At 28.4% G+C, this 14,457-nt stretch overlaps 1 protein-coding gene across 1 annotated transcript in view; it reads left to right on the forward strand.

Annotated features, from left to right (window-relative positions):
• The first annotated feature begins 543 nt into the window (after positions 1–543).
• Positions 544–14,457, forward strand: part of LOC126845507 (uncharacterized) — a 43,726-nt gene continuing 29,812 nt past the window's right edge. The window contains exon 1 of the mRNA XM_050584161.1: positions 544–602. Coding sequence (XP_050440118.1) covers positions 557–602 — 46 coding nt within the window. The 5' untranslated portion in view covers positions 544–556. The remainder of the gene's footprint in view (positions 603–14,457) is intronic.

Raw genomic sequence — 14,457 nt, forward strand, 5'->3', positions numbered from 1 at the left:
TTAAAACATAAAATTGCATCGTTTAGCATTCAATTTGGTTCACTATATTTTGAACTTGATTTAAATTCGAAAACACAGTTTCCGTTTGCTTTGTATAGAAGATTGCGTTAGTCGAATTAGCAAATGTCACTTTTTCATACAATGGAATTTATTATTTTCTTCCAAGGAAATTCCTTGACCGCGTCTTGATAATGTCGTACCCTTTTTTATATACTTTAATATAAATTATATTATTATATATCATATATTTTATGTTCATGTATATTGTGCAATATTTCAATCTTGACAATTAATTAGCAGCTTTTAATAAACCCTGTTTCGAAAATGTGACCCACTTTTACTTTTAACTAGATTAGTGTGATGTTATTTTCAACAAGTTATGTACCTAGGCATAAAGGTTAGCATAGTTGTGCGACTTCGATTAGATATCATCATTTTGTGCTCATTTACAAATATGCACTAATTAATTTAATTTATAATCTTCGTTATTTTTTTAAATACCTTATACTTTATTTGCTTAAAAGCTTGCGGATTTGTCGAAACCTTGGGATGTGGAATGCCTAAGACAACAGAAACCACTGACGTACCGAGCACTTCCAAAGGTAATAGTTACTTGAAATTCGAAAACACAGTTTTCGTTTGCTTTGTATAGACGATTGCGTTAGTCGAATTAGCAAATGTCCCTTTTTCATATTATGGAATTTATTATTTTCTTCCAAGGAAATTCCTTGACCGCGTCTGGATAATGTCGTACCCTTTTTTTATATACTTTAATATAAATTATATTATTATATATCACATATTTTATGTTCATGTATATTGTGCAATAAAGGTAATGATCTTGAAAGGTATAGTATAGACAGTAGATGTAGCATAGTTACCTAATGTGCACTTTCTTTATTATTTTTGTAAAATGTAATAATTAATTTTCTGTATACAATTAACTTAGTTCTTTTTTTATTAAAAAGGTTTTAATGTTAAAAGTCCTCAAAAAAATAAAATCGTTTTTTTTGTATTTTAGCGCGTCCTCCGCGCATAAAAGAATCAAACAAAGGACCTTGTACATGTTTTGTAGGTAAGTATACTACAGTCTAAGGCTAAGTTCATTACATATTTTTAAAAATAATTTTTTTAATTAAAATAGTTGTCCTTATTAATTTGGTGATTCTCTCTTCTTTGAAGAGAATTTCTTGACAACTGTGGTCCATCGTAATGAAACTTGTCCTCTACTAATACTACTGTTTGAATTTTATTATTATGATAGTCATTATATTTTAAAATATAATATTTTGTTAATCATTTTCATATATAATATCAGTTAATATAATAACGTTTTGTATCGTGTTTAGAACTTCCTGAGAGAGACCAAATTAAGTTGTTAACATTAATTCTGTATACCATTAAGTCAATTATTTTTCTTATCATTGTCTTTTTCCCCCATGTGATTTTCAACGAACTCTTTCTCTAACACTATAAGTTGAAACCACCATCATTACATGAGATGTGTTAATAATCTTCTACAGAAATTAGAATAGTATCCCGCTTAACTGTTTTAAAATCGTGTAAAACATGTCACATATAAAGCTATTATTTCCTAACATATTCACTATTAAAAATGTTTTATTGTTGATATTTCTTAAATAAATATGAAATGTTTTTTTTCTTTTTTAGGGAGTGAAGTTTTATCAGAAGATGGTATGTTTTTACAAAAAATATATATATTTGATTCATTGATTTTTGTTTGTGCAATTAAACTATGGTACCAAAAATGTTGACGACAAAAGCTTATTTTTCTTGGACGTCTTAAAACTTTTGTTTGTTTGTTTTGAAATGTTCGAATTTTTTGAAAAAATTTAATGTTGCTGTATTATATTTTTTTAAAACACGACGAACTTGACAAAAATTAACAGCTTTTAACAGAACTTTGTTTCAAAATTATGACAGACCTTTACTTTGAACTGGGTTAGTGTGATGGTATCATCAATAACTTATGGACTGGGGCATAAAGGTTAACAAAGTTATGCAAATTCTGTTAAATTTACACAATCCATGCGTGTGTGATGATTGAAATTCGAAAATCCAGTTCTGTTAGCCCTAAAAATACGTTTGCGTTTCCGAGCATTTCTTATTTACGTATCAGTTAAGTTAAGGGAATTCCTTGACCACGTTTTGATAACGTCGTTAAAACGTTACATCGCTGTCTGCTGTAATAAAACTTATTCTCTGATATTACCAATTTAATTATATTACTATTATTGTCATTATATATTAAAATAATATATTTTGTTATTCATTGTCATATGTAATATTTATTATAATAATATTTTTGTATTGTGTTTAGAACATGCTGCGAATGAATGTGTGATTAGCAATTTCCCATTACATAACTTTCGCCATTGTCGAGATTGTCCTTATCATTAATCATAAGGTAAACTAATCTAATCGTTACATAGATTATTACATACATATATAGTTCTTATACTATAAAATATCATTCCTTAGAGACTTTTTGTAAATACAAAACACAATTAGTTTACATTGTTTTTTTGTAACATTATACGAACTTATTCTATTTAAGCTATGGATTAATAAAAATTTTTTTTTTTTTTTGATAGAAAGAATTTAATGACAACAATCCAATTTCGCAGAAATATACAGTTTAAAATAAATATAAATGTAGAAAATTAAATTGTGTAAACTATTACTAAACAAAAAACATATATTTCAAGGATTCATAATAAACTTCTTCTATCTGGCAAATTTAAAATGTATTGTTTTGCTTTAGTGTAAGTTTTCAAACTTGGTTACTATTTTTGCACCCGATTTTATAATTGTAGCTTTGTTTAAGTACAATGTGAATATATCGTTATAGCCTGTAACAACATTTTTCATAATCTCGAAGAAGATTGTCTAGATAAATCGATGGATCAAATTAAGATATAATAATTGTGATTGGACGAGGCGCTTTAAATGTGACATATTATTTTTTAACACTCGGTTTTAAGTTTATTTATATGATTTAAGCTCGAAGGTTCGGCGAAAATATAAAAGTTTATGAATCGATACACGCAATTTCAATAACAAAATAGTAAATAACTAATACAGTTTACATAAAGCTTACAAATCTACCATTCCACCCGTTAACAATTTCAAATTTAAATATATATATATATATATTGTGCCATAGTTAACCATAGTTTTAGTTGGACCAAATTTGTTTATTTTGGAGAGTTACATAATCCCCTTAAATTATAGGTTTAATAATATATTTAACATTTTGACTTGTTGTGTTCGAAAAATATCAGAAATATTTATAATATTGGAAAATAATTTTACGCAACGCTAACCAAATTTGATTATTGCTAACGAAAATATTTTATCCGCACACGTGGTTTTTTAGATATATGAATGTTCTATTATTTTCAAAATAACATTGCCATTTTGCGTCATATATTAATAACACCTTTGCTGTATAGTTTGAATAACATTTATTATATAATGTATATTATATCTATTTAAATGTTTATCGATACAAACGTTTCCATATTATATAATTGTTAATGTTTATAAAAATAAAAACTAAAAATTATAATCATTTTAATAAAAGATAGTCCCTCCCGTCCCTACTATGTCCGGACCCCACTGTTCGGACTTTTTACCTTTTATTCGATTATTTTGTATACATTTTGTACACACAATTGTTTTATCAGCAAGTCTAGCAATCAGTCATCATTTTGTTTGGTATGTGCTTTGGGGGGGGGGGGGGGTTAAATTGGAAAAAGTTTTTGGTAAATGTTAAATGTAATACATAAAATTGCTGTGCGTGATTTGGTGTTAAATACCACATGAGTTTTGCGTATATTTGAATAACCCAAGGGTAAACGACGAAAAGGTGTTAACACCAACAGCGGGAACGGTACCAATACATAATTTGTTTTTGTATTTGGTCGTATGTTGTGAAAAAAATTTGTAATTATTTAAATTCTGTACGTGAAATTAAGATGAATTTTATTTTTTACACCACAATTGTAACATATGCGTTAAAACATGTTGATTTTGGTAATACGTATATTGTTTGTCATTTATATATGACCAACAAGTAACTGTGTGAATAATTCAGTACCTAACTGTTTTTCCCTTATTTCGATAAATAATTTGTATAACACATTCACACTGTGATTTTAGTACGATCCGGTGTAATAAAATAATATTAAATTATTTTAAAAGTCTAATAATTTAGTAGATCAAAACTGTAAAGCTAAAAAAATTATAAAAAAAAAATTAAATAATTTAAGATAGTTTTAAAGTTGGTAAGTACCCTTTGAAAACATTTCAAATATAAAGCCAAAATCAGATAATTCACACTACGATACCATCAATCATTTAAATAAACTATTGTTGTAGATGTTAAATTGTTAAAACAAGTAGTTTTTATACAACTATAAATAAACCCTAACCACAATAAAAATATACTTATTTCACTCATAAGTATATTTTTATTGTGTGAATTAAACCGCAATAAAAAAAACTGTTTAATTAAACCATTATTATTCTTATGTATTGAAAAAGCGCAGTAGAGGTCTGGTCAACGGTTTTATATAATGCGGTGATGTTTTTGTTTTGTTTTATTATTACATTTTAGTTATATATATACATACGTTTAACGTGTCAAACTTAATAAATGTGTAACTCTAATTGTGAAATCACTCTACTAATTGTAAGTATAATGTAATGTCATATGCAAAACCAGTAAACCAGTAAATATATAATGTATATACTAGCTGCGTTATGAGACGTAACTCTGGTAAAAATATATAATAATTAATTAATAGTAATTGGAAGTGAGTAGAATTTTTAAAAAAATAATTTTTTATATTTTGTTAATAATATTACAACAATTTGTTTGTGATCTGAGATGGAATATTATATATTTGGAATATTCTTGATGAGTAAATATAGATTGCGTAGTGAATTGGACGTAAGTAGAATAGGAAAGGGCTTGCTCAGTAAATATGCTTTTAGTTTTATTTAACAAAAAATGTGAAGTTGAGCCAAATATTTTTTATTAATAAAAGCTATATAAAAAAAAATTAATGTGATGTTCTAATAGTATTTATCATTATAATGTATTATTCTATGCATTCAGTTGAATAAAATAATTATGATAAATGCATTTGATATCTATATATTACAAATTGCTACCCAAATTTTATTTTCTACGTCTTTGCGGCTCGACATAAACTACTAATGATTTTTTAAATTTATTTTATTTATTAAAATTAAAATGTTTCAGCATATTACATGCTATTACAAGTTTTCTTACGCTCTAATTACATATTACAAATTAAGTTACTAAATACAATTAATTTATGATATTGTGATTATGATGTTTTCATGTTGATATTAGTTAATAGGTTATTTTAGTAGTAATTTAAAGTTGATCTTTATCTTCACTTGAGTCTGATAGAAGAAGATCTTGCGGTAGACGTGGTTTTAAACGCCGATTTTTCGTTTTGTTTCCCAGGTTGTAGAAACGTGCGCCATCGGATGTGTTGAGATTTGCGTGAAAGTTTTTCAATTGGTTTTTTTTCCAGTCTTGTATAAGAAGGATTACTGTATCGTTGTGTATTTGTCTATTCCTCATAAACCATGGGGCTTTTAGACATATTATCAAAAATTTATTTTGAAGGATTTGAATTTTGTTGATTTTGGTAGTATTATTGATGTGTACAGTAAGATGGACGATTTCATTTGGAGGGTTGATATAAAGTTAACTAAGGGGTAAAGTGTGTTCATTCTTGCTTAGCCTTGGGTAAGTTTTTTGTATGGCATGCCAAAAATCGAAAGTACATCGCCATACAATGAGCCCGGTAGGCACCTTTCCTTTGCCAAGTACACGTTTTTCTCATTTGAATATTGACTTGGTCGGACCACTCGTTATGTCAAAGGGCAATACGTACTGCTTAACAGTAGTAGACCGTTTTTCCCGGTGGCCGGGTGCCTTTCCAATACCCGACATTAAAACGGAAACTGTTATTCAAGCGCTCTTCGCTGGATGGATTGCACGTCACGGCGCCCCAGACTACGTTACCACCGATCAAGGCGGACAATTTGAGTCTACAGCATTCAACAAATTTGCTGCAGCTTTAGGCGCCAAACGGATTCGTACGACGGCGTACCATCCGGCCGCAAATGGATTAGTTGAACGCCTACACCGGCCCTTAAAAGCTGCAATTAGGGCACACGAAACGGAACGTTGGGTAAAAGTCCTTCCTTTAATTCTGTTAGGTTTTCGAGCGAGCATTAAAGAAGACTTGGGCGTAACACCAGCAGAGATGGTCTATGGAGCCACTCTACGACTCCCAGGTGATTTCCTGCACACTAACAGAAAATATGTCGATCCAGTTACGTTCGTTGGAAAGCTGAAGGACGATATGCGGGAGTTACGACCCGTTCCCACGTCAAATCATTCGAAGAGAAATGTATTCATCCATCCAGAACTCAAGGAGTGTACGCACGTCTTCCTCCAAAAAGACAATCTTATTAAATCGCTAGAGCCACCATACGACGGACCTTTTAAGGTCATGGAAAGGGATAATAAAGTTTTCAAAATTCAAGCTGGCAAGAATTTAGTAAACGTTACTATTGATCGGATTAAGCCATGCTTCCTAGTTAATCCGACCGTAGAAGAGGAGTACCAAGCCAACAACATCGTCCAGTCAGACCAAGCTCTAGTGGTGCAACAACCAGAGTCGGATGCAGCATCAGTTAGGCTTTAGAAGACATCCCGGTCAGGACGAGTCATTCGCTTTCCTAGGAGGTTCCTGTCGTGAAGTCCACTAGGAGGGGAGTACTGTGGCGGACTTATTGTATAATATCATCAGCTACCGCGCTACCTGTATGAAGTTGATAACAAAACCACATTTCGTCGCTATATTCATGACGTACCGCGATCAATGATAATATACACATGACCGGTATTTCTTTGTAATATTTTCTTTACTCTTACTTGTATTTTTATTCTGTACCGTTGCGTACCTTTTTTTCATGTAAAACTTTATTATTATTTGTTGGTTAACCGTGTGCAATTATTTTAATATACTATTATTCTTTGTATTATTATAATCAACCTCTTTTTATATTTAATAGTTTAACTAACACGGGTTAAAAACCACAGTATTGAGATTTGCGTGAAAGTTTTTCAATTTGATTTTTTTCCAGTCTTGTATAGGAAGGATTACCGTATCGTTGTGTATTTGTCTATTTCTCATAAACCATGGGGCTTTTAGACATATTATCAAAAATTTATTTTGAAGGATTTGAATTTTGTTGATTTTGGTAGTATTATTGATGTGTACAGTAAGATGGACGATTTCATTTGGAGGGTTGATAAAAAGTTAACTAAGGGGTAAAGTGTGTTCATTCTTGCTTAGCCTTGGGTAAGTTTTTTGTTTATATGAATTTTCCATGTCAGTTTTTCGTCTAAAAACACTCAAGCTACTTGACAGAGTCATCTTTATTGTTCCATTGTATTGGTTGATTATCAATGTGAATGGGTTGGGGATCTTTGTATCGTTTAAGGGAAAATATTTTTGCTGCGCTTTTTGTTGGATTCAGGTTTAGTTTCCACGTTTTGAACCAGTTGGTCGCTGTATTTAGAGCTGTTTGAAAATTTTGGATTGAAGATTCTAGGAAGTTGCTTTGGGTTATTACTGTTGTGTGATTCGCAAACCCTGTCAGCTGGGAGTTTGGAGGGATTGGTATGTTGTAGCAGTGAATGTTGAACAAGGTAGGACCAGAACCGAGCCTTGGGGGTCTCCAGATTGTATATTATGAGGTTGAAAGAAGGTGGGTCCAATTCTTACTTGGTCCAAAATGAAAGAGATTATGGTTTGCGGCTTGACATAAAATACTGATGATTTATAGTAATACACAGGAAATAATACTGAAATATTGTACAAAGGCTAATTTGTAAATATTATGGTTTAAGCTGTAATGTATGTTATATAAATGTGTCTGATATATATTTCGTCTAATATGAGTTGAAAAGTTTTGATAAATATTGAGAAGTTTTTACAATAAAAATAAATCTCAATTGTTGTATCAAATACCATTATTAAAATAAAAATATGTGTGAAAAATAATTGTTAAATTGTTTTATTGCATAATATTAAAGTAAGGAAATGTAGAAAAGAATATTGAAATATAATTTGTATTAAATATTGTATAAAGCGTACATTGTTTTGTTTTTGTATATTAAAATTTGAAAAAGTGACTCATTGTAGGTAGTATGTTAGGTTAATATTTTTGTTGCTGGTTTTTACGAGATTAATGTGAATGATTTAAGTATCCTTGTATCACGATTTCTTCTCAGTGTTATTCTACCTACAGTTCTTAGTTACTCTCAAATGACAGTTTGACATTAGATGCAAGCAATTTTATAAAACAATTATAATAAATACTTGTGATATTTATATATTTCTTTGGAATATTTTAAATATTAGGCATTTTATTTTTTACCGAAATTCTTTTTTACTAACGTATTTGCTTCTGCTCACAGGTTTTTTGGAAACATGTATCGTTATGTTTTTTTACAAATAACATTGCCTTTTGCATCAAACTTTAATATAACTGTTCCTGTTATGTTGTATGAATAAACTAGCTAAATAATATATATTATGTTCATTTATATTTTTTTCTGTACATTTTTATATTGTGTATTGTAGTTTTCATCGTCTATCGTAGAAGTGTGTTTCAGAATAACAAAAGTTAATTAAAACATTATGCAGAAATCTACTATTTTTATAATAGTTTTCATTATAATGGGTAATTCTTATTTGTATTTTTTGTTTACATACATTCTTAGGTTCAATACTATAATAACTATAATTTTATGGCTTCTAAATTCTAATTAAATGACAAATTATGTTGAAAGGAGTTAACGCCATAGAAAAATTATTTTTATTTCAAAATTATGTAAACGAGTATGAGTTTATATGAAAACCTTATTTTATTATTTTTATTTAGTCACACAGGGTCGACCATATCCAAGTATGTTTATAAATGATATAATTCTATACATTTTACATGCAATTGTATACAAGTTTTCTATTTAACTTGTACGTCCATTGTATAATATGACCGTGTAGTAATAAATAATATACACCTAAAAGTAGATAACAGTACCATTACAGATTACATTTATTGGTTGGTTTTTGGAGTATTTACACGGTACCAAAAGTAAACAAAATATTTGATTAAAAAAAAAGATTTATTTATTTTATAATGAAAAGCTACAGCCAGCAAAATATTAATACGTGTAAAAAAGGACATCTAATCAACTATTATACTGCTATAAAAAATTATGTCATTTCTTTGCTGTTAAACTATAATTTTTTTTTTGTTGGTTAGGTAAAAACAATTTGATGGAGTCACAAAAGAAGCCGGGTAATTTCACGTGGTATTATACTATTACAAGGGCCAAAATGCCAAATACGAATAAACTTATGGAGCACACCTCCCCGGAATTTTTTGATACTTACTTTATGTGTCTGTTCCGACGAAAAGAATCAGTAAATCAATTTTTGTTCGTTTATTTTGAACCTTTTTATATAATTAAATGATCATATTTTTAGTTTTTTCCTTTAATCTTTTTTTTAATCATTTTTTATAGTATTTTGAACAAAAAGATAAATGTTAAAAATTAGTTTCTTTTGTAAAATAATTGATTTTTATTCGAGTTAAGTCAGCAAATTGAGTTTATAATTTTATACTTTTAGTAGGACCAATTTTTTAATAACACAGTCAAACTAGAAATAATAATAATATATTTAATATAGTCTACCCATTGTTTTCGAAAAATATCAGGAATATTTGAAGTATTGGAAAATGGTTTTATGCAACGCTAACCAAAATTGTTTATTGCTATTAAAATGTTTTATCCGCTCACGTGTTTTTTTAGAGGTATAACCGTTCTATTATTTCCCAAATAACATTGCCATTTGCGTCATACTTTAATATTATTGTTGCTATATAGTTTGAAAAACATTTGTTAAATAATGTATGTTATATACATTTCAATATTTTTTTAACACATTTGCTTCTAATTTTAGTAATTGTTGTTTTAGTAATGAAAAACTAAAAACTAAAAATTAGAATTATTTTAGAAAAAAGGGTCTTCCCCATACTGAATTATCTGTATAATTTTCATATGTATGCAAAATATTTGATAAAAATAATGATATTATTTTATAATGAAAAGGTGATCTCCCAAAAATACTAACACTAAAAGAAATGGCGGAGTTACAAAGGAAACAGGGTAATTATACCTTTTTTTATACAATGTAGAATAATATGTCTATATATAAAGAATTAAACTTATTTTCAAATATATCTTAAAATATATGCATACAATATTTTGAAAATGTTTATATTTCTAAATAAGCATCCAGTATTAGTCCTGACTACAATTATTGTCGCAATAATGGAAATTTGACTACCTAAAGTTTAGACGAGAAATATTAATAATTATCAAATTGCTTGTCACATATATTTCAAGATGTATTTGCAAAAAAAATTTAACTCATTAGAAGAACAAATATAAATCTACATTGTGAAAACAGTATCATACAACAGATAATAAAAGGTTTTTTACAATCACTTAAAGTTAGCTTATACACTTTTTCATAATAGTATTAGTTAATTGGAATTCCACATATTTCTCTCTCTCTATATATATATATATATATAGATATATAAATAGAGAAATAATAATATATTTTTAACAATATATTGTTAAAAATATATTTTCTAAAAAAAAAAATAGAAATATGGAAATTTAAAAAAGCATATAGTTTACTTTTAGGTATTTAAAAATTAATATTTAAATTTTTTTTTAAACATTATAGAGATAAAAGTAATACAGTATACTAGACCAGATAAGTCTAAAAAATTCAAACGGTGTTTAATTTTTTTATGTAAAAGCTGTACTAAAGTACTAAAAAATCTTATAAAACATAATTCCTATTTAACTCGTTTAATTTTTTTTGTTTTTAAATACTATTATGTCAATTTAAAGTTAGCAAAGATTAACTATTATGTATAATTTGTTGTATTATAGCTGACGATAAAAAGCGTTCAGGTAAAGTATACGAGAGCTATCGATTACACCTGTAACACGTGTAGTTTGAATTGACGTGTAGAAGTTCATGTAATTATAAGTACACGTGTACCTGCAACTACAAGTATTCTTAAAACTGTAAGTTTTAATAAGAACTCTTATTTACGTAATACTACTCTTTAATTAATGGTTGTGACTAACAATAAGATATAGTATTATAGCCATTGGGTCAAGTTAGTGGAATCTAGGGTCCTACAAGTATATTAATTACACGAACTTTTAAACGTCAATTCGAACTACACGAACCTTGTCCTACATGTGTATTTAAAATACACGTGCAGAATCTTTGGTCCTAGTATAAACTGTAGAGTTACCTAGGGTGCACTTTCTTTTTTATATTTTGAAAATTTAATTATTAATTTTCTATATACAATTAAGTTAGTTCTTTTTCTAATCATTATCCTTCTTTTGTTTCCGTGGTTTTCGTCGAAGTTCAAACCGCCAGGAATACATGAGATGTGTTAATATTTATCTACTGGAATAAGTATAGTATCCCTCTTAACAGTTTTAAAACCGTGTAAAAAATGTTATATTTAAGGCTATTAGTTTCTTACATATTCACTATTAAAAAAGTTTTACTGCTAAAAGTTCTCAAAACAATAATAAATTGTTTTTTCGTTTTTAGGCTGGATGTCTTTAAGTGGTATGTTGTTCGCTACTTATTACTTTGTTTCATTTAATTTTGTTTGCACAATTGAACTATGGTACCAAAAATATTGACGAAGAAAGCTAATTTATCTTGGACATCTTAAATCTGTTGTTCATTTATTTTGAAATGTTCGATTATTAATAGTTCTATAATCGAATATCTTTGAAACAAATTAATCATGTTGTAAAATATATTGTAATTTATTATATTATAATAAAACACATATTTTATGTTCATGTACATTGTGCAATATTTCGAACTTGACAATTAATTAACAGCTTTTATTAAACCCTATTACGAAAATATGACCCACTTTTACCTTATACTAGTTTAGTGTGATGTTATTTTCAACAAGTTATGTACCTAGACATAAAGGTTAGCATAGTTGGTGCTACTTCGATTAGATTTCATCATTTTGTGCTCATTTAAAAATGTGCACTAATTAATTTGATTTATAACCTTCGTTATATTTTGATATACCTAATACTTGATATTCTTAATAGCTCGTGGATTTGCCGAAACCTTGGGATGTGGATCGCCTAAGACAACAGAAACAACCGACGTTTCGAGCTTTTCCAAAAGTAATAGTTACTTATGTCTTAAAGATAATTATTTTAAATAAAAAAGTTAAACGTTTTTATTAGGTGATTCACTTGTATAGTCTTGAAATATAAAATGGCATCGTTTAGCATTTAATTTGGTTCACTGTATTTTGAACTTGATTGAAATTTAAAAACACAGTTTCCGTTTGCGCTGTATAGACGATTGCGTTAGTCGAATTAGCAAATGTCCCTTTTTTATATAATGGAATTTATAATTTTCTTCCAAGGAAGTTCCTTGACCACGTCTTGATAATGTCGTACCCTTTTTTATATACTTTAATATAAATTATATTATTAAATAACACATATTTTTTGTTCATGTACATTGTGCAATATTTCGATCTTGACAACTAATTAGCTGCTTTTAATAAACCCTGTTTCAAAAATGTGACCCACTTTTACTTTAAACTAGATTAGTGTGATGTTATTTTCAACAAGTTTTGTACCTTGGCATAAAGGTTAGCATAGTTGTGCGACTTCGATTAAATATCATCATTTCGTGCTCATTTAAAAATATGCACTAATTAATTTTGATTTATAATCTTCGTTATTTTTGAAAATACCTTATACTTTATTTGCTTAAAAGCTTGCGGATTTGTCGAAACCTTGGGATGTGGAATGCCTAAGACAACAGAAACCACTGACGTACCGAGCTCTTCCAAAAGTAATAGTTACTTATGTTTTAAAGATAATTTTTTTAAATAAAAAAGTTAAACGTTATTAATTTGGTGATTCACTTGTGTAGTCTTAAACCATAAAATAAAGCATCGTTTAGCATTAAATTTGGTTCACTATATTTTGAACTTGATTTAAATTCGAAAACACAGTTTAGACGATTGCATTAGTCAATATAGCAAATGTCCCTTTTTCATATTATGGAATTTATTATTTTCTTCCAACGAAATTTCTTGACCGCGTCTTGATAATGTTGTACCCTTTTTTTATACACTTTAATATAAATTATATTATTATTATACACATATTTTATGTACATGTATATTGTGTAATAAAATACATAAATAAAAGTCCCCAAAAAAATAAAATATGTTTATTTTTATTTTAGCTCGTCTTCCGCGCAAAAAAGAATCAAACAAAGGACCTTGTACAAGTTCTGTAGGTAAGTATACTAAGTTCATTACATATTTTTAAAAATAATTTTTTTTATTTAAATAGTTATCCTTATTAATTTGGTGATTCACTTTTACATATAACCTTTTAGCTTCGATGCAAAGCGAGAAGGTATTGGTTTTACTCTGATGTATGTTTTTTTTTTATCTGTATACACTGTAACTTCTTTAATACTGGACCAATTCCTTCGAATAGCAACTCTATAAATCGCAATTTTCATCTAGTTGGTACTTTGGGGGGGTAAAAGTTGAAAAAGTTTAACTCTTCACAGGCGAAAGTTGAAAAAACAAAAAAAAAACCGTACGAGTTTTTAAGTTAGAACTTTTACTGGCTATAGCTTCGAGAAAAACAGTCGGATCGAGTTGAAATTTATAAGAAATATTTATTTAGTATGCCCGCGCACGTCAGTTATATCAAATTTGAATTTAACCCAATGCCCACCCCCCTAGGGGGGGTACAGGTTCTTTTGTTTTTCGGGGTTTTTAGCCGTAATTTTAAGACCTTTGGGTTGAAAATTTGCCAGTAGTTGGAACTCATATGTATCCATAACATATTAAACGGAAAAATAATTCGGCACTACAGTTTTTTTTTAATAGCCGGAAAACTGTGTTTTCGCAGATTGCGTATATTTTAACAAAAAACACTTAAAATCTTAAAAAAATTGTTATCAAATCATTAAAACAATTTTATGTAAATCTATGCAGAATGATACTATTGAGTTTTGTGCTCAAGTAACACTTTTGACTTTAAGTTGACACAAACGCACTCTACCAGATGTGAGAAACGAAAAAAAAAAAGTATAATTTTTTGTTCTATTGGCATCATCGTGTGTACGAACGGCATATTGATGCGCGCTCTTATCTGCTCTATAGTGTATAGTTGTTGTAATTATCAATTTT

The sequence above is a fragment of the Adelges cooleyi genome, unplaced genomic scaffold (assembly GCF_023614345.1).
Source record: "Adelges cooleyi isolate 19-005CV unplaced genomic scaffold, UGA_ACOO_1.1 ACOO_flye_CR_arks_rails_tigmint_CR_PRNA_795, whole genome shotgun sequence".
NCBI classification, from domain to species: Eukaryota; Metazoa; Arthropoda; class Insecta; order Hemiptera; family Adelgidae; genus Adelges; species Adelges cooleyi.